The sequence below is a fragment of the Moschus berezovskii genome, chromosome 18 (assembly GCF_049115385.1).
Source record: "Moschus berezovskii isolate FMDL1 chromosome 18, NW_MosBer_1.0, whole genome shotgun sequence".
NCBI lineage: Eukaryota > Metazoa > Chordata > Mammalia > Artiodactyla > Moschidae > Moschus > Moschus berezovskii.
In genome coordinates, this window is record NC_142477.1 from 35,730,426 (window position 1) to 35,749,657 (window position 19,232).

The 19,232-nt window shown below is 41.6% G+C and overlaps 1 protein-coding gene across 4 annotated transcripts in view; it reads right to left on the reverse strand.

Moving 5' to 3' along the window:
- The window catches only part of ZFR (zinc finger RNA binding protein), an 85,390-nt gene extending 68,390 nt beyond the window's left edge, over positions 1 to 17,000 (reverse strand). For 3 of the 4 annotated variants that reach the window (XR_008685429.2, XM_055422216.2, XM_055422215.2), the window contains exons 1-2: positions 16,864 to 17,000; positions 16,472 to 16,571 (exon numbers count right to left, since the gene is read on the reverse strand). Coding sequence is in view for 3 of the 4 variants with exons in the window: in XM_055422216.2 (XP_055278191.2) it covers positions 16,472 to 16,571; positions 16,864 to 16,900 (137 nt within the window). In the remaining variant the exon portion in view is untranslated. The remainder of the gene's footprint in view (positions 1 to 16,471; positions 16,572 to 16,863) is intronic. The other variant, XM_055422217.2, reaches the window with a different exon arrangement.
- Between the last annotated feature and the right edge of the window lie 2,232 nt (positions 17,001 to 19,232).

The following is a 19,232-nucleotide window of genomic DNA, read 5'->3' on the forward strand; positions in this document are numbered from 1 at the left end:
ATGGACAGGGAGGCCTGGCGTGCTGTGATTCATGGGGTCGCGGAGAGTCGGACACGACTGAGCGACTGAACTGAACTGAACTGAATGCTGAGAATGATGAAAAAAGACATACTACCTTTCAGTTCAGTTCAGTTCAGTCGCTCAGTCGTGTCCGACTCTCTGCGACCCCATGAATCACAGCACGCCAGGCCTCCCTGTCCATCACCAACTCCCGGAGTTCACTCAAACTCATGTCCACAGAGTCGGTGATGCCATCCAGCCATCTCATTCTCCGTCGTCCCTTTCTCCTCCCGCCCCCAACCTTTCCCAGCATCAGAGTCTTTTCCAGTGAGTCAACTCGTCGCATGAGGTGGCCAAAGTATTGCAGCTTCAGCTTTAGCATCAGTCCCTCCAATGAACATCCAGGATTGATCTCCTCTACCTTTAGGTATTCCTTAAACTTGCTATGTAATGGTCCATTACCTTTATAATGCTATTAAAACAATAACTGCATCACTGTAGAATTTTGGAAGAAACTTAAATCCAGGCTCTATTTTCTTCTTAAAAACCAGAACAAATAAAATAACCAATCCTACAATTTCTACCAACTCATTAGATTTGTAGACTACAAGGGAAAAGGATGGTTAAATATCTGGATTAAATATCCCAGTTGTGGATGTGACTGGTGATGGAAGTCAAGTCTGATGCTGTAAAGAGCAATACTGCATAGGAAGCTGGAATATTAGGTCCATGAATCAAGGCAAATTGGAAGTGGTCAAACAGGAGATGGCAAGAGCGAACATTGACATCTTAGGAATCAGCGAACTAAAATGGACCGGAATGGGTGAATTTAACTCAGATGACCGTTATACCTACCACTGTAGGCAAGAATCCCTTAAAAGAAATGGAGTAGCCCTCACAGTCAACAAAATAGTCCGGAATGCAGTACTTGGCTGCAATCTCAAAAACGACAAAATGATCTCTGTTCATTCCCAAGGCAAACCATTCAATATCACAGTAATGCAAGTCTATGACCCGACTAGTAATGCTGAAGAAACTGAAGTTGAATTGTTCTATGAAGACCTACAAGACCTTCCAGAACACACACCCCAAAAAGATGTCCTTTTCATTACAGGGGACTGAAATGCAAAAGTAGGAAGTCAACAGATACTTGGAGTAACAGGCAAATTTGGCCTTGGAGTACAAAACAAAGCGGGTCAAAGGCTAAAGAGTTGTCAAGAGAACACACCTCTTGACAACAAAGACAACAAAAGGTGTCACAGCAAACACCCTCTTCTAACAACACAAGACTCTACACACGGACATCACCAGATGGTCAATACAGAAATCAGACTGATTATATTCTTTGCAGTCAAAGATGGAGAAGCTCTATACAGTCAGCAAAAACAAGAGCAGGAGCTGACTGTGGCTCAGATCATGAATTCCTTGTTGCCAAATTCAGACTTGAAGAAATATGGACAGAAGGCAAGGATCAAGACCATCTGTAAGAAAAAGAAATGCAAAAAGGCAAAACTGTTGTCTGAGGAAGCCTTATAAATAGCTGGGGCAAGAAGAGAAGCTAAAGGCAAAGGAGAAAAGGAAAGATATATCCCTTTGAATGCAGAGTTCCAAAGAATAGCAAGGAGACATAAGAAAGCCTTTCTCGGTGATCAGTGCAAAGAAACAGAGGAAAACAATAGAATGGGAAAGACTAGAGATCTCTTCAAGAAAACTGGAGCTACCAAGGAAAATTTCATGCCAAGATGGACACAATAAAGGACAGAAAAAGTAGAAGACATTAAGAAGAATATAGAATATATTCTGTGGCAAGAATACACAGAAGAACTATACAAAAAAAGTCTTCATGACCCAGATAACCACGATGGCGTGATCACTCACCTAGAGCTAGACATCCTGGAGTTTAAAGTCAAGTGGGTCTTAGGAAGCATGACTACGAACAAAGCTAGTGGAGGTGATTGAATTCTAGTTGAGCTATTTCAAATCCTAAAAGATGATGTGTGAAAGTGCTGCACTAAATATGTCAGCAAATTTGGAAAACTAAACAGTGGCCATAGGACTGGAAAAGGTCATTTTTCATTCCAACCCCAAAGAAAGGCAATGCCAAAGAATGTTCAAACTACCGCACAACTGCACTCATCTCACATGCTAGAAAGGTAATGTTCAAAATTCCCCAAGCCAGGCTTCAACAGTACTTGAACCGTGAACTTCCAGATGTTCAAGCTGGATTTAGAGAAGGCAGAGGAAACAGAGATCAAATTGCCAATATCCGCTGGATCACCGAAAAAGCAAGAGAGTTCCAGAAAAACATCTACTTCTGGTTTATTGACGATGCTAAAACCTTTGACTGTGTGGATCACAACAAACTGTGGAAAATTATTCAAGACATGGGAATACCAAACCACTTGATCTATTTCCTGAGAAATCGGTATGCAGGTCAAGAAACAGAACTGGACATGGAACAACAAACTGGTTCCAAATCGGGAAAGGAGTACATGATGGCTGTATATTGTCACCCTGCTTATTTAACTTATATGCAGAGTACATCATGAGAAATGCTGGGCTGGATGAAGCACAAGCTGGAATCAAGACTGCCAGGAGAGATGATATCACCCTTATGGTAGAAAGCAAAGAACTAAAGAGTCTCTTGATGAAAGTGAAAGAGGAGAGTGAAAATGATGACTTAAAACTCAACATTCAGGAAACTAAGATCACGGCATCTGGTACCATCCCTTCATGACAAATAGATGGGGAAACAATGGAAACAGTGACAGACTTTATTTTCTTGGGCTCCAAAATCACTGCAGATGGTGACCGCAGTCATCAAACTAAAAGACACTTGCTCCTTGGAAGAAAAGTTATGACCAACATAGACAGCATATTAAAAAGCAGAGACATTACTTTGCCAACAAAGGTCAGGCTAGTCAAAGCTATGGTTTTTCCAGGAGTCATGTATGGATGTCAGAGCTGGACTATAAAGAAAGCTGAGTGAAGAAGAATTGATGCTTTTGAACTGTGGTGTTGGAGAAAACTCTTGAGAGTCCCTTGGACAGCAAGGATCCAACCAGTCCATCCTAAAGGAGATCAGTCCTACGTGTTCATTGGAAGGACTGATGGTGAAGCTGAAACTCCAATACTTGGGCCATCTGATGTGAAGAACTAACTCCTTGGAAAAGACCCTGATGCTGGAAAAGGTCGAAGGTGGGAGGAGAAGGGGACGACAGAGGATGAGATGGTTGGATGGCATCACCAACTCTATGGACATGAGTTTGAGTAAGCCTCAGGAGTTGGTGGACAGGGAAGCCTGGTGTGCTGCAGTCCATGGGGTCACAAAGAGTCAGACACGACTAAGCGACTGAACTGAATACTGAATAAATTCAGGCTATTTTCTTCTTAAAAACCAGAACAAATAAAATAACCAATCCTACCATGTCTACCAGCTCATTAGATTTGTAGACTATAGGGAGAGGGATGGTTAAATAGCATATGAACTGTTAACAGTTTTCTTGGGATCTTTTAACTCTCAATGTTGTACTGTTCTGTGCTTAGTTGCTCAGTCATGTCTGACTCTTAGCAACCCCATCAACTGTAGACCGCCAGGTTCCTCTGCCCTTGGGGATTCTTCAGACAAGAATACAGGAGTGTGTTGCCATGTCCTCCTCCAGGGGATCTTTCCAACCCAGGGATCAAACCCAGGTCTCCCATATTGCAGGTGGATTCTTTACCATCTGAGCCACCAGGGAAGCCCAAGAATACTGAAGTGGGTAGCCTATCCTTTCTCCAACAATCTTCCTGACCCAGGAATCAACCAGGGTCTCTCCTGCATTCCAGGTGGATTCTTTACCAGCTGAGCTACCACCTGGAGAAATGTCATTTGGAGCCACTGAACTGCATTCTCTCCTTTTCAACATTGTTGAGGTTATCTGACCATTTACATAAGAATAAGGGATAAAGAAAAACTATTAGAAATTTCTCAATACGAATTATAGTAAATTCAAATTCTTACTCCACATACAGACAAAATGGATCATGTTTTCTAAACATAACTGCTCATCAACTTTAATGCATGAACATGAAACATGTCCATCTGTAAATGCCAGTTCCACATTTTAAGTATTTCTCTAATGAGTTCCAACTCTTCATTATTTCCGGTTCTTCTTCCTACATTTGAATTGTCAACATACAATGCTTTAAAAAGTTTTGAAATGTTTTATGGCTCATATTCTTCTGGAGAGAGATGATGATGACCATATTTGATTCATAATAGAAAAACATTATCAATTTTTTGTTTTCGAATGATCTAATGAATCTTTTTATTTCTACACCATCTATTTCCTTCCAACTACCTTTGTATACGTATCTGCCTTGAAGATCTGTCCACTAATGCACCATATCAGTAAATTTTAGTTCACAAACATCACAAAACAAGAAAGATTTCTGCCACATATACTTCTAGCAAAATGGGATGTTCCTAATATTGTCACAGAATAATACATAATGAAGTCCTTCTTATTAACTAGATGAGAGTACTTTCTTTTTTTATCCTTAGAAATATATTGTTCGTTTACTGATTCTTCAGTGTGAAAAAATTCATCTCAGACAGTGGTCCCCAACCTTTTTGGCACCAGGGACCAGTTTCATGTAAGACAATTTTTCCACAGATGGGGGGAGAGGATGGTTTTGGGATGATTCAAGTGCATTAAATTTATTGTGTACTTTATTTCTATTATTATTACATTGTAATATATAATGAAATAATTATACAATTGCCACCTGGACTTCCCAGGTGGCACTAGTGGTAAAGAACTTGCCTGCCAATTCAGAAGATGAAAGAGATGCAGGTTCCTTCCCTGGGTTGGGAAGATCCTCTGGAGGAGGAAACACAACCCACTCTAGTATTCTTGCCTGGGGAATCCCATGGACAGAGGAGCCCGGTGGGCTACAGTCCACAGGGTCACAAAGAATTGGAGACAACTGAAGTGACTTAGCATGCACACATACAACTGTCACTCACTGACAGGGTTCTAACAGGAGTCTGCACGCAACTGATTGTGGTCTCTGTGCAGTCCAGCAACTGACTGTGATCTCTTTGTAGTCAAATCTCTCTGCTAATAATAATCTGTATTTGCAGTGGCTCCCCAGCACTAGCATCATCTCAGCCCCTCCTCAGATCATCAGGCATTAGATTTGCACAGGAGGAGCTTAGGAGCTTCTATGAGTATCTAATACTTCTGCAGGTCTGACAGCAGGTGGAGCTCAGGTTTAAAGGGAGTGATGGGAGCCTCTGTTAAACACAGATGGAAGCTTCCCTCACTGGCCTGCCACTCACCTCCTGTGTGGCTGATTCCTAACAGTCTGTGGCCTGGGGGGGAGGGGGAGGTTGGGGATCCCTGATCTAGGATATGGTATCTAAAGACCCTTATGCTGAGATTTTGCTCATGCAATCAATTTCACCATTATCATTTGTCTTGAGCAGTGTTGTTTTGTTCTTGTATTCATCTTATTTACATAATAACTGTCAAATATTTTCTTGTGTTAACTTTCTTATCTTTTGACAGTATGAACAGAGAATGAATAATTCTGACTCCCCAACTGTGTTGAAGGAAAACTAAAAGCCAACAACTAAAGGCAGTGTCTCTCTTTTCTTTCATACCATCTTGAAAGATGCAAAATGTTGGGCAATGCAATACCTTTCACTTATTTCACTACTATACCATCCTTCGAGGTGCTTCCAAAACCATTTTGCTATTGCATTACTTTTTTTTTTTTTAGCATAGCTGGAAATAGTTGGGGCTTCCTCGTAGCTCAGTCGGTAAAGAGTCTGCCTGCAATGCAAGAGACCTGGGTTCGATCCCTGGGTTGGGAAGATCCCCTGGAGAAGGAAATAGCAACCCACTCCAGTATTCTTGCCTGGAGAATTCCATGGACAGAGAAGCCTGGCGGGCTACAGTCCATGGGGTCGCAAGAGTCAGACACAACTTTGTGACTAAACCAACCAACCAAAGAGGAAATAATCTCTAGGATCATGAAATAGCAAAATGTTTCAAGAAACAGGAAAAAAAAGATCACTAAGATTCCATACTCTAAATCTTAAGACTTATAAAAACAGATCCAGTGGATCCATATGGTAATTTGAGATAAAATAAATTTTATTTCATTTTTAAAATAAGCAAATTGTTTTCTTTGGAAGACATCTAAAAGAAAAAGTCATGCAACGTTAATCCTTGTATTCGTAAAAAGAATTACTCGAAGAAACAAGCTATTGGGTACAATTAAAGCTGTTGGATACCATAAATTAAACCGAAGTGCTCTATAACTTCCTATACTCAAGAAAATACATCTTTCATTATATCTCAAATATATTAACATTTCTTCAGAGAAAGGTATGGATACTCACAGAGGTGAAACTAAAAAATTACATCCCACTACCAAAGAAAGAGCCAAAGAACGTTCAAACTACTGCACAATTGCATTCATTTCACATGCTAGCAAGGTAATGCTAAAACTCTTCAAGATAAGCTTCAACAGTACCTGAATCAAGAACTTCCAGATGTGCAAGCTGGATTTAGAAAAGGCAGAGGAACAAGAAATCAAACTGCCAACATCTGTTGGATCATAGAAAAGCAAGAGAATTCCAGAAAAATATCTGCTTCACTGACTATGCTAAAGCCTTTGACTGTGTGGATCACAACAAACTGGAAAATTCTTGAGAAAGAGAGAGGAGTATCAGACCACCTCTCCTGCTTCTTGAGAAACCTGTCTGCAGGTCAAGAAGCAATAGAACTAGACATGGAACAACAGACTGGTTCCAAATTGGGAAAGAAGTACGTCAAGGCTGTTTATTGTCACCCTGCTTATTTAGCTTACATGCAGAGTACATCATGGGAAATGCTGGGCTGGAAGAAGCACAAGCTGGAATCAAGATTGCCAGGAGAAATATCAATAACCTCAGATATGCAGATGACACCACCCTTATGGCAGAAAGTGAAGAGGAACTAAAAAGCCTCTTGATGAAGGTGAAAGAGGAGAGTGGAAAAGCTGGCTTAAAGCTCAATATTCAGAAAACTAAGTTCATGGCATCCGGTCCCATCCTTTCATGGCAAATGGATGGGGAAACAATGGAGACAGTGACAGACTTTATTTTCTTGGGCTCCAAAATCACTGCAGATGGTGACTGCAGCCATCAAACTAAAAGACACTTGCTCCTTGGAAGAAAAGCTATGACCAACATAGACAGCAAATTAAAAAGCAGAGACATTACTTTTACTAACAAAAGTCCGTCTAGTCAGAGCTATGGTTTTTCCAGTTGTCACGTATGGATGTAGAGTTGGACAATAAAGAAGGCTGAGTGCCAAAGAATTGATACTTTTGAACTGTGGTGTTGAAGAAGGCTCTTCAGAGTTCCTTGGACTGCAAGGAGATCAAACAAGTCCATTCTAAAGGAGATCAACCTTGAATGTTCATTAGAAGTACTGATACTGAAGCTCCAATACTTTGGCCATCTGATGTGGAGATCTGTTGCTCATTAGAAAGACCCTGATGCTGGGAAAGACTGAAGGCAGGAGGAGAAGGGGATGACAGAGGACAAAATGGTTGGATGGCATCACCGACTCAATGGACATGAGTCTGAGCAAGCTCTGGGAGATGGTGAAGGTCAGGGAGGCCTGGTATGCTGCAGTTCATGGGGTGGCAAAGAGTCGGACACAACTGAGCAACTGAACACTGAGCCACAACCTACTCTTCATATCAGTTTTTCCTTTTTTTTTTTTTTTACTAGTATTGTTTTCAGAATTTTTTGGATATCATGTGAATAATGAACTCTAAGTCTATACAATAAGATCCCCAGATCCTCTAAATGTGAAGCTAGGATAACCAGATATTCTGAAATTAAAGGTTAGCAAATGAAGGATTTTAAGCATAAGAGTATTTTGATTAAATTTATAGTGACTATGTCTGCTTATAGTAAAAAATGGTTTGGGATGGGTAGGACTGGGGGAGTGAGAGAAGCAATAAAGTCATCTTCATAAACCACAGCACTCTTTGCCCTCATTTATATGTATTTTTAAAAGGCTCATTGTTTTTTTCTATCAAAAAGTATCATTCTTCAAATTTCAAGTTCTCTGCCCATTTAATGCAGACTACTATACCAGTATAATGCAATTATACAATATATTATCTTTTCCAAGAAATAAAAAATTAATCCAAAATTTTATTTTCACTCATCTTTAAACACAGTGCCTCCCAATACTTTAAGCCCATTTAACCTCTAGGACCCTCAAGAATTTATTTGTGGATAAACAACAAAGTCCTACTGTATAGCACAGGGACCTATATTCAATATCCTGGGATAAACTATAATGGAAAAGACCATAAAAAAGAATGTTTATATGAGTATAACTGAGCCACTTTGCAGTACAGCAGAAATACAGCATTGTAAATCAACCATACTTCAACAAATTTTTAAAAATTTATTTGAATACTAAGTTAGACTGCAAAACCTATTTTATGCAAAATTTTATGCTTGTCTTTCTGTAGCTCCAAAAAAAGTCAGATTCTAGTTTTTCTATAATGGCCGCCCATGAAAATTAAAGCAACGATTTTGATAACTGTCAATTCTTGGCCTCTCTAAAGCCTTAATATTGCTTTATCTTCTTTGGTTTTTATGAACACTACATTCTCCCAGATCTCTGTTCACCACCACCCTGGCCCAGTATTTGTTTCTTTCTCTGGCTCTACTTTCAACACCGAAGTTCCCCAAGTTTGTAACCCTGACTCTATTTTTTTTCCCCACTCATTCAAAAAAAGTTTACTAAATGTTTAAATGTTTGATGCATGACAAGTAGTTCCTCTGGTCCATCCATACTCACAGCTACAATGGTGGATTCACCACCATACGGCTAATATTCACATTTACACTACGACTCTTATCCCAATTCTGAGCTCCATTTCCAAATGCCTACTGAATATTCTGAGCACCTTACAAATGTTATCTCATTGAATTCTCAAACCACAACGGAGAATGTAGAGGCCTCCTGGGATGCTGATAATGTTGTTTCTTGGTCTGGGTGCTGGTTACACAGTGGTGCCCAGCTTCTGACATTTCATCAAGCTATACTCTTATTATATGTGTTCTTTTCATATATATCACACTTCAAGGGAGAATTTTTCAAAATATTTCAATCCTATAATTCTCTAATTTATAGATGAAGAAACTCAAGTACCAAAGGACTGTTTGCCCAATGTCACATGGAAACTAGTAGAGGGAGCCAGGACTTCAGAACCCACCAACTACCAACCATATTATTTTTTTTTGTTCCATTTTATTTTATTTAATTTTTATTTAATAAAGGGTACAATTTATTTACCATTAATAATTTAATTCATAGAATTTCCTGGCAGTCCAGTGGTTAGGACTCTGTGCTTTCATTGCTGAGGGCGCATGTTCAATCCCTGGGGAACTAAGATCCCTACATGCCACAGGGTGTGTCCAAAAAAACCTACACAAACCAAAGAAGAATTTAATTCCTTCTTGCCTTGGCCAACACATTTTCTTTGTCTAAAATGACTCTGCCTCAATTTTCAGAATTAAATACCATGAAGACTACCTCAAACCCCATAGTTGAAATGCTCTAATTCCCCATTTAAGTATTTTATTAAAAATCAATATGATCGTTACCATGGCAGAGTTACCTGTAGGTATACCTGCCCCTACTCTCATCTTCTAGCAGAGTAAACTCCTTGAGAGCAGGGCCTATGTGTACTGCAAGTTACTCCCTACAAATGGATTTTAATCTACTTATTACATGAGAAGACTAATATTAAAAAAACAAAAAGTCAAATGTTCTTTATTTCAGTAATTTGCCCTGTGTAAGGGTGAATTAAGAGCTGCACTGTACACAGCTTTCACAAAACACTAAGCAATGTTGTTCTTAGAACAACGACCCCAATTATGATAGAGTGATGCAAAGGACAATGTATGGATAAGTACCATAGGCACACTCCCCACCTTTAATCTCTTTCTAGTAATTCTAATATACTTTGTCAGTTATTACATTCACAAGTCGAAGGACTGTTTTCTGATTATCCTGATTATTTATGAGTAACAATTTGGTTGATTTGTTTTTTTTTGACAAGTATCTCTACTTAAACAGCCATATATTCTAATCCACTGCCCGTAAGCACTCATCTATTTCTGGGATCTCTACTGTAAGCCAACGATCTGTCTGTCCCTCTACCAATAACCACATTTTCCTGTTTAATAACGTCTTTTGGTCCCTGCTAATATGCATGATATCATGACAAGACTATCTTGACTACTTTTGGACAAATACTCTCTTCACTGTCAACATAAGAATTTCTTTATCAAGTTACCCCAAAAACCTGCTGTGGTTTTTACTGGAATTACATTAAATATATGGACTACTCAGGAGAAAACTGATTAATTGATAGTATTGATTTTTTTTCACTTGAAGAACACAGCCCATCTTCATGTATGTCTTATTTTATGTTCTTTATAGCCTATTTTATTTTTTCCTTAAAATGTTTTGCCTATCTCATTAGTTTTAGATCTACTTAATAGATTTTATGGCTATGTACAAAGAACTTATTTGAAATATAATTGTCTAATTTGACATTGATGAAACATGAGTGTTACCAATATTTCCCTGATCTTAGATGCAGGAAATCTGAATTCTTATCATTTCTCATATTTGTCTATTAATTATAATCATGTTACTTGCTAATTAAAAATTTGGAGGTCTCTATTAAACTGACACTGAAGCTGAGGCTGCCAACTGATGCTCAAGTACCTACTTTTAACATCTGAGATGCTGCTGCTGCTGCTTAGTTGCTTCAGTCGTGTCCAACTCTGTGTGACCCCATACACGGCAGCCTACCAGGCTCCTCCATCCCTGGGATTCTCCAGGCAAGAACACTGGAGTATTTGCCATTTCCTTCTCCACTGAGATGATGAAACTCCATATAGTAAATGTAGGATAGATATCAACTAAGGATAGCTTTTAGAACCCTTTTAATATTATTATGCAAATCTCTGCTGAAAACTAACATGGGTAAAGTACCTATTGAAAATCAGGCACTAGGCTAGGAAGTTTTAATCTTCACCTCAAAGCAAGTTAGCTGAAGAAACCAAGTCATAGAAAAATTAAGGGACTTGGACAAGTGCCTAAAGAGACAGAGATTGAAATCCAAAGTGTGACTAGCTCATTCACTTTTCATTATAGTATACTGTGAAGCAGGTTGCAAAAGCACAGTCAAGAATACACTTTAAGCATTCTATAGAGTGCTATTTTGCCTCACACTGCCCTTAAGGCTATTAATAACACATACAGGACACATCCCTGTAATAGCACTAATCCTTTTGGAAAGAAAATGTTCATTATTTCAAATTCATTCATGCAATATGAACCCTAAGATCTCTAATTCAACAATGGAAGAGCTAATATAATTAGCAGCCACAGTAAATGTTTTCTTGGTAGAGCCTGTAAATTTCCATCACTAACATTGGTGTCAAAAACCTGTTCATCCGGTTTTTTCACAGTCTCAGTTAGTGATTACTTCTTTCTACCTTACTAGTGTTACTTTTATTCTTTCCTCCAAGATACAATATTCTTAACTCTACATTCCAATAAAAAGGAAAAAAGAGAAGGAAAAAAAAAGAAAATTCACTGGCTAATCAGCCTATCCAAGTTACCTTAGTGATGTGAAGAGATACTCATCTTTTAGGAACAGATACCCTAAAGACATCTCAAGAATCACTAGATGAGATGACTAATAGATGTTTAAGCTAATATCCAGACAACAGTCAAAATCCACTTAAACATTTATTATTTAAGATTATTATTATTCTAGGATATGGGGGCAATTACCTTGGATCATTATACAATCATTACTCAAGTTTTTAACTCAATAAATTCTAAATATTAAAAGGGTAAAAAATGTTGCCAAATGATTATTTTAAATAGCTAACTTTATTGAAGGTAGAATAACATTCAGATAAGAATTATAGACAGAACAAAGAAAGTTTAAGCACAAGCTAAAGATTCAAGTTATGCAGGAAACACAAGTATTTTGAGTAGATAGAAAGGTGACAAGAACTGAAACATCCATGGCTTTTCTAAGGAATAAGAGAAACTGGCTGTTTAAAACTCTCAAAGAAAAGATTATGTCCTATTAATAGTAAACTATAATGGGATTACTTTAGTTTGTTTTACATATAGTGTATTTGTTTATGCCACAAAATTCCTTAAAAAACTGAAGAACTTCTATAAGAACTTCTGTATAACTCCCAGTAAGAAAGAAAAAAACTGATTTGATCCTATGAAACATTAATTTTTAGCAAGTTTTTTCCACTGAGAATTATCTTTCTCACATTCGTTGCTACGGTAAGTCCTCACAACTGTTAAAATTGTTTTCTCCAAAATTTATTATAAAATTATGTCTAAAAGTTTTAAAGTATATCTTCTCAAACAAAAGAGTACTGTACTGAAGTAGGTACCTATCCAACCAAGTTCTCTTTCTGCCATGAAGCCATTCCAATTTTTTTCACCATGACTGAAATCTGCTTTGTCCTGCACACCCCAAATAAACATTCTACCAGAAACATATACATATAAACACAATAATTAATACTTTTTTTTTGATTTTGTAATTTCCAAGGGGGAAAAAAGCACATGAATGTAAAAGATTACATTTGCAAGTGGCCAAATGGCACAATAGGTTTATTTAGTAGCATTAGAAGAAATACAAAAAGAAAAAAAAAATACAGAAAGCAGGAAGAAAAATATTCAGTAGCTGATGGAACATATAGCACAAGGATTGAGTAAATGCTTATCATAAAATATCTAATATGCATTATACAAAAGAAAAACTTGGTTTACCGAAAAATTATTAGCAGCAGGACTTAAGATTCTTATAACATCTCTTAAAGAACTTTGCTCGGAGAAGGCAATGGCAAGCCACTCCAGTACTATTGCCTAGAAAATCCCATGGATGGAGGAGCCTGGTAGGCTGCAGTCCGTGGGGTCGCTAAGGGTCGGACACGACTGAGCGACTTCACTTTCACTTTTCACTTTCCACTTTCACACATTGGAGAAGGAAATGGCAACCCACTCCAGTGTTCTTGCCTGGAGAATCCCAGGGACGGGGGAGCCTGATGGGCTTCCATCTATGGGGTCACACAGAGTCGGACACGACTGAAGTGACTTAGCAGTAGCAGCAGTAGCAAAGAACTTTGCTACTTAGCATACCATTATAAATCTCAAATACTAACAAGCAAAAAGAAAGCTTAAACTTAAATTTAATCAAATACCTTACACAGCTGTAACCAAGGAAACTAAGAACCACAATTAAACCTAGACTTAAGAAATACTTTCAGTTATCTGTACTCTACAACAGGGGAAGCCAATTATTCATGTAATTCAACAGGTAAATGTTTAAGATTTGCTTGAGTTTACATCCTTTAAACTAAAAAAAAATAAAATAAAAATTTTTTTTGGAAAAGTAATCCATGGTCTTCCATGTCTGAAAGTTGTATTTTAATGATTTCTAGACAGGAAGAAAGATGAACATCATCACTGCATTTTTTGCATATGCTTTTACTATTATTTGTTGATCCTCCTTGAACAAGTATTAGCATTATTGAATCTGATTTCTTTTCATTAAAAACAAACAATTCCATGTACTATCTTATGTACAAGGATAAAGTATCTTAAAAATTAGTTTTGCCAATATATGCATAAATAAGTAATGTCAAAAGACTAGTATTTTCTCATTAAAGTGTTAGTCGCTCAGGCCTGTCAGAACTCTTTGCAACCCCATGGACTGCAGCCTGCCAGGCTCCTCCGTCCATGGTATTCTCCAGGCAAGAATAATGGAGTGGGTTGCCATTTCCTGACCCAGGGGTGGAACCCAGGTCTCCCATATTAGACACACATATATATATAACAATCAGTTTAATATTTTGGATTGATGTTAACACTTTACTAAAACTATTAAGATTCAAAATAAAAAAAAAAACCTAGATACAGAAATTCTGTAATAGCTTCCTATACTGGGTTAAAAAACATATATGCAAATATTTTAATCAAAAAGTGATTCAGTTCAGTTCAGTTCAGTCGCTCAGTCGTGTCATGCAACCTCATGAATCACTGCATGCCAGGCCTCCCTGTCCATCACCAACTCCGGGAGTTCACTCAAACTCATGTCCATCGAGTCGGTGACGCCATCCAGCCATCTCACTCTCTGTCGTCCCCTTCTCCTCCCGCCCCAAATCTTTCCCAGCATCAGAGTCTTTTCCAGTGAGTCAACTCGTCACATGAGGTGGCCAAAGTATTGGAGTTTCAGCTTTAGCATCAGTCCCTCCAATGGATTAAGTACCTTTAAATTGGCATCTCCTCCCTTCATTTCTATCTATAGGTTTGCATTAGAAAAAATACTTCAAAACTACCACAAAGATTTCATTACGTTTTCGGTAAACAGTTAATAAATAATCCAACAAATCCATCATCACTCTGCAAACAGTATAACAGAAAAATTGTACTAAACAATTAAAACTTAAGTAGTTAAATAGTCTTGTCTAGAACACATAGTACTTGGTACCAGTAGATTTATGACACAGATGCTCATTAGTTATCTCCTATTTCCCAGAGAAAGAAAAATGGCTTGATTTTTCTCTCTTCACGAATATTATCAGCTGTTTAAAGTAACTGAAACTTCGCTAGTTGTTTAATGATCACAACTTTTAAGCAAAGACTTTTTTTTTTAACGTTTTTGCTCCAATCAACTGTCATCTCAGTCCTTTTTCTGGAAGTAAGCTTCAAGGTAAAAGGACTTGTAAAAGACGCCACATGCGTTCAAGGCATTCAACAATTAGTAAAATACCAATTTCATCAATAAAATATTTCTCTCTTAAAAATCTTAAAAATCAATGGTGTCTTAAGCATTGAGTGATTTTAATCGGTAGGATTTTTTTTTTAAGTGATACATAAAATAATGACATCCTTCCCTTTACAATATATGGTGGTGTTTAGTTGCTACTCCTGTGTGCCTCATTTACAACCCATGGCCTGTAGCCCGCCAGGCTTCTCTCTCCATGGGATTTCCCAACAAGAATACTGGAGTGGGTTGCCATTTCCTTCTCCAGGGGATCTTCCCTACCCAGGGGTCGAACCGAATCTCCAGTATTGGCAGGCGGATTCTTTACTTCTATCCACCAGAGAAGCACTTGCAAGACATAGCATCTTATTATTCCATGAAATATGGCAACCGAGTTTCAGAATTACAAGTCTTAATCACAAGACAGCCTTATTTTACAAATGAGGAAAATGACAGCTCAATTAAGAGATACCCCCACTGTCATAAAATCAGGAACAAAATAGACTGGAACTCAGGTCTTCTGGTCCCCAGTGATGTACTTTCCATTAGAGCACCTACCTCCTGAAGTGAATGACGTGAGAAAACTATCTAGGTTTTAAATTACCTACTACACAGGTATCTAATATAATCTCTCTATATATAAAAAGTTAATCACTTAGGAGCCCTGTATCTAGAGCCTCTCAGAATGACTCAAAAGTAACGAAATCTAGTTTTTTTCTTTCTTTTGAGAAGATATATAACGAACTACAGACATTTCAGAAATTAGAGCTTCCCTTAAGGCAGAGATTTCATATCGGTCATTTCACTAACTCTGTACCTCACTAGCCCTTTTCATTTCTCCGGAGGAGAAAGACCCGCCCAGGGGAATTACTGGCCAACCTGGAGTCTAATCTCAATAGCTGCAACAAGGCAGTGGACTCATTTGTCAGCACTAGAAACTTCGCGCATCTTTTCCAGTCTACCAGCTACACAATTCACAGGTGGTTGGTGTGTTTACCTCTCTCCTCGCAGGGAAAACTAAATCAACTAAATGAATGCGATGACACCCGCAGTTGGTTTTGCGGGGCTCGGGTGGAGGGCCAGGTGAGATCACGGGACGCAAGAGGAGGCACCGAGAAAACGACACGTTATCTGGGCTCGGGGGCCCGAACACCCGGCGAGAAGCCGCGCGGGCCGGGGCGACCCCCCACTCCCTCAGAGAAGCCCTCGCCCACTCTCCCCATCCCCAATTGGGAGGGGGCTCGGAGGTGGGGACCGGCCGGCGGGGGCGGGGGGACCGCAGGGGCCTCGGCCTCAGCTCCCTCCCTCAGCCCGCCGGGCGGGGGCGGCGGCGCGGCTCCAAAGCCGCGGGAGGCCATTTTAGCTGCGGGGCCGCCGAAGGCCCGGGCGGCCCTCCGCGGCCCCCGGCCTCGCTGTCTCCTCGCTCCCGCCCCGGGCCGGGAGAGGCCGCGGGCCCGGCCTGCCACGGGCCGGGACTCCGGGGCGGGGAGGGAGCGGGGGCGGGCGCGGGGGCGTCGCGTCGGCGGGATCCCGGCGGAGGGGCGCGCAGGGGGAGAGCAGGCCAAGAGCGGGGAGCCGTTACCTATACTGGGCCGCAGCGGCCGCCGCCGCCGCCCCGCTGTGGGTGAATCCAAAGTAGTTGCCGGTCGCCATTTTGGCATCTTCCCCCAGCCGGCTGGGCACTGCGGCGGGCAAGCAGAGTCGGGTCCCATGGCGGGAGAAGAGGCGCCGAGGGGCAGAGACGCCGAGGGAGGGAAGGGAGAGAGAGAGAGAGGCGCCGTGAGAAGCCGCCCTCGCCGGGCCGCGGCCGCGCCGCCTCCCCCTCCCGCCTCGCACTCCCTCACTCACTCGCACGCCCGGGTGGCGGCGGCCGCCGCCTCCTCCCCGGAGCCTGCCCCAACCCCCGCGCCTCCCCGCCGCCCCGGGCCGGGGAAGGGGCCGGGCGGGGACCCCGGAGGGGCACATTTTACTCACCATAGGTGAAAGAAACTACAGGGCATATGGGAATCATGGGCTCGGGCTGCTGCTGCTGAACTCTGAACTCTCACCCGCTGCCTCCCTCCTCAGCCCCGCTCCTCCTCAGCGGAGAACAGACCGCCGCCTCCCGCTGCACTGCGCAGGCGCGCCCGCGCGCGGCACCCTGGGAGCTGTAGTCCCGCCGCCTTCGCGGCTCGGGCTGGCGCGTGCCGGGCCTCAGCCGAGGCGGGCCGGGGGCGTCCTCCGCGGGAGGCGGGTCTGGCTTCCTTCGCTGTGGTGACCGAGGCGAACCGCCCCGGGCCAGCCGAGAGGAGGAGTCAGAGAGAGTGACTGGAGAGAGTGACGTCTACCAGCCTTTTCTTCTTACTTTTCACTTCTTTTCACTGTTGCGTGTGCATTTGTTTTTCTCCCTTTCAGCCCTTCTCCAACCCTTGCCCTTTTCATCAGGATCTGAACTGGACTAATTTGGATACTTTTTCTCCGTATTTCTCTCATTCCCGCTTCTTGTTCTTAGCCTTTGAAGTGGAGAGGGAAAGACGGCGAGGGGAGAAAGAGAAAAAGAATGGCAGGTGTGCTATTTATTGCGTTGGCTGCCCCTTCCGAATTAACCTCTTCCGGTCGCCTTTCTCTCACCGGCGCCCACTCCCTTGATTCCGAGGACGTGTATGGAGCCTCCACAGAGCCTCAGGCCCCGTTCTGGGTACTGGAGATAGAGCAATGAGCAAAACAAAAGTCCCCCTTCATACGGAATTTGCCTTCTGGTAAACGGGGAGGTTGGTGGTGGTGAAATTCAGACAATAGCCAAATAGTCTGTCGGCTGGTAGGTTGCAGCTTTAAGAATAAAGCAGGGTAGGAGTTAGAGAGCGAGGGAGGTGCTACTTTACTAGGGTGTGGTTAGGGACGCCGTCGAGTAGAGCCCCAGGAAGTGAGCAGATAAACCTGGTGTAGATGGTTGCGGGAAGAACAGCAAATGGTGGGCCCTAAGGCAGGAGTGCTCAAGAGCAGCAAGGAAGTTAGCCCGGCTGGAGTCGAGTGACAGGGAGTCGGGATCATAACAGCCTTTGCTACGAGAGCCTAATCTGTCAGGGTCCAGGACAGGAGGGTACTCTTCCCCCGTGCAGGCGTGTCTTTGTTCCCTCTGTTTTCTCTCTACTTTCCCTGTGCATTTTCAACCATTCTCTTCCCTCTTGCAGTCCCTCGTCGGATTGTTTCTAGTTCTCCCACCTTATCTCTTTTCCCGCCTTCCATCAGTGCCTAAGTGCTGCACTTCACCTCTTCTTCACGGTGTTCAAACCCATCCCCCAGACCCTCTGTTGGTGTCTGTGTGTTCAGTCCTGTCCCGACTCTGGACTGTGGCCCCTCTGTCCACAGGAATTTCCAAGCAAGGTTACTGGAGTGGGTTGCCGCTGGGGAATCTTCCCCACCTAGGGATCGTACATGCGTCTCTTGGGTCTCCTGCATTAGCAATCGGATTTTTTACAACTAGGCCACCTGGGAAGCCCTCTCCTGCCAGAGCAGAGATAATACCTCAGTTCTTATTTGTGCCAATCCTGCTCCCCCCCATACCTCCTACAAAGGCTCAGGTTCTGAAATCCTGTCTGTATTATCCTCTTACTCTTTTCGAAAAAGAGAAATGTAGTATATTTGAGATAAGTCAATGTCATTGTTTTTGAGAATGCAGATGTTTCCCCAGGCAAAAGTTATTTGTGCTCCAAGTGTGTTGCTAGGGGGAAAAAAAATCTCCTTCACTCAGGATATTAGAACTGCATTTTAAAAGTAATTTGCCTTGAACTTCAGGGAGCAATCAAGCCTTCAAGGTGCTGACTGTAACTGCTTTGATAAATTTGCACTGTTAGTTGCTAGGCTACTTGAATAAAAGTGGCGGAGAAAAGACAGGTGTTAATCACCTGACCAAGATGGTTCTTTTTTGGCCAGTTTTGTGCTTGGTTGCTTGGCAGGCATTTGAGGATAGAAGAGGACTGTGGGCACACCCCAATGAGCAGGCAGGTAACTGGAAAGAGGGAGGCATGCCTTTTCTCTTTGGTAACTATTCCTAGAGATCAGGGTAGGTGTGGCATCAGGAAAGGCCTCAACTTGCCCCCGACTTGGGTTTATTTAAGGAAGGAGTTTTGGGAGCAGCTGGGAATCAAGAAGACTCAGGTCCTTTTCCTGGGCATTTAGTAGTGGAATGACCTGAGCACATTGTTTAGCCTTTCTGAACCTATATGACTGGAACCTATATGACCAACAACCCTCAAAGGATTGTGGTGGGGTTTCAATGAAGTAGCATTTCTGTGAAACAACAGTCCTTCACACTTCAGACAGACTGATGGGCTCAAAATGCAAATCTGATCAAACCCCTCTGT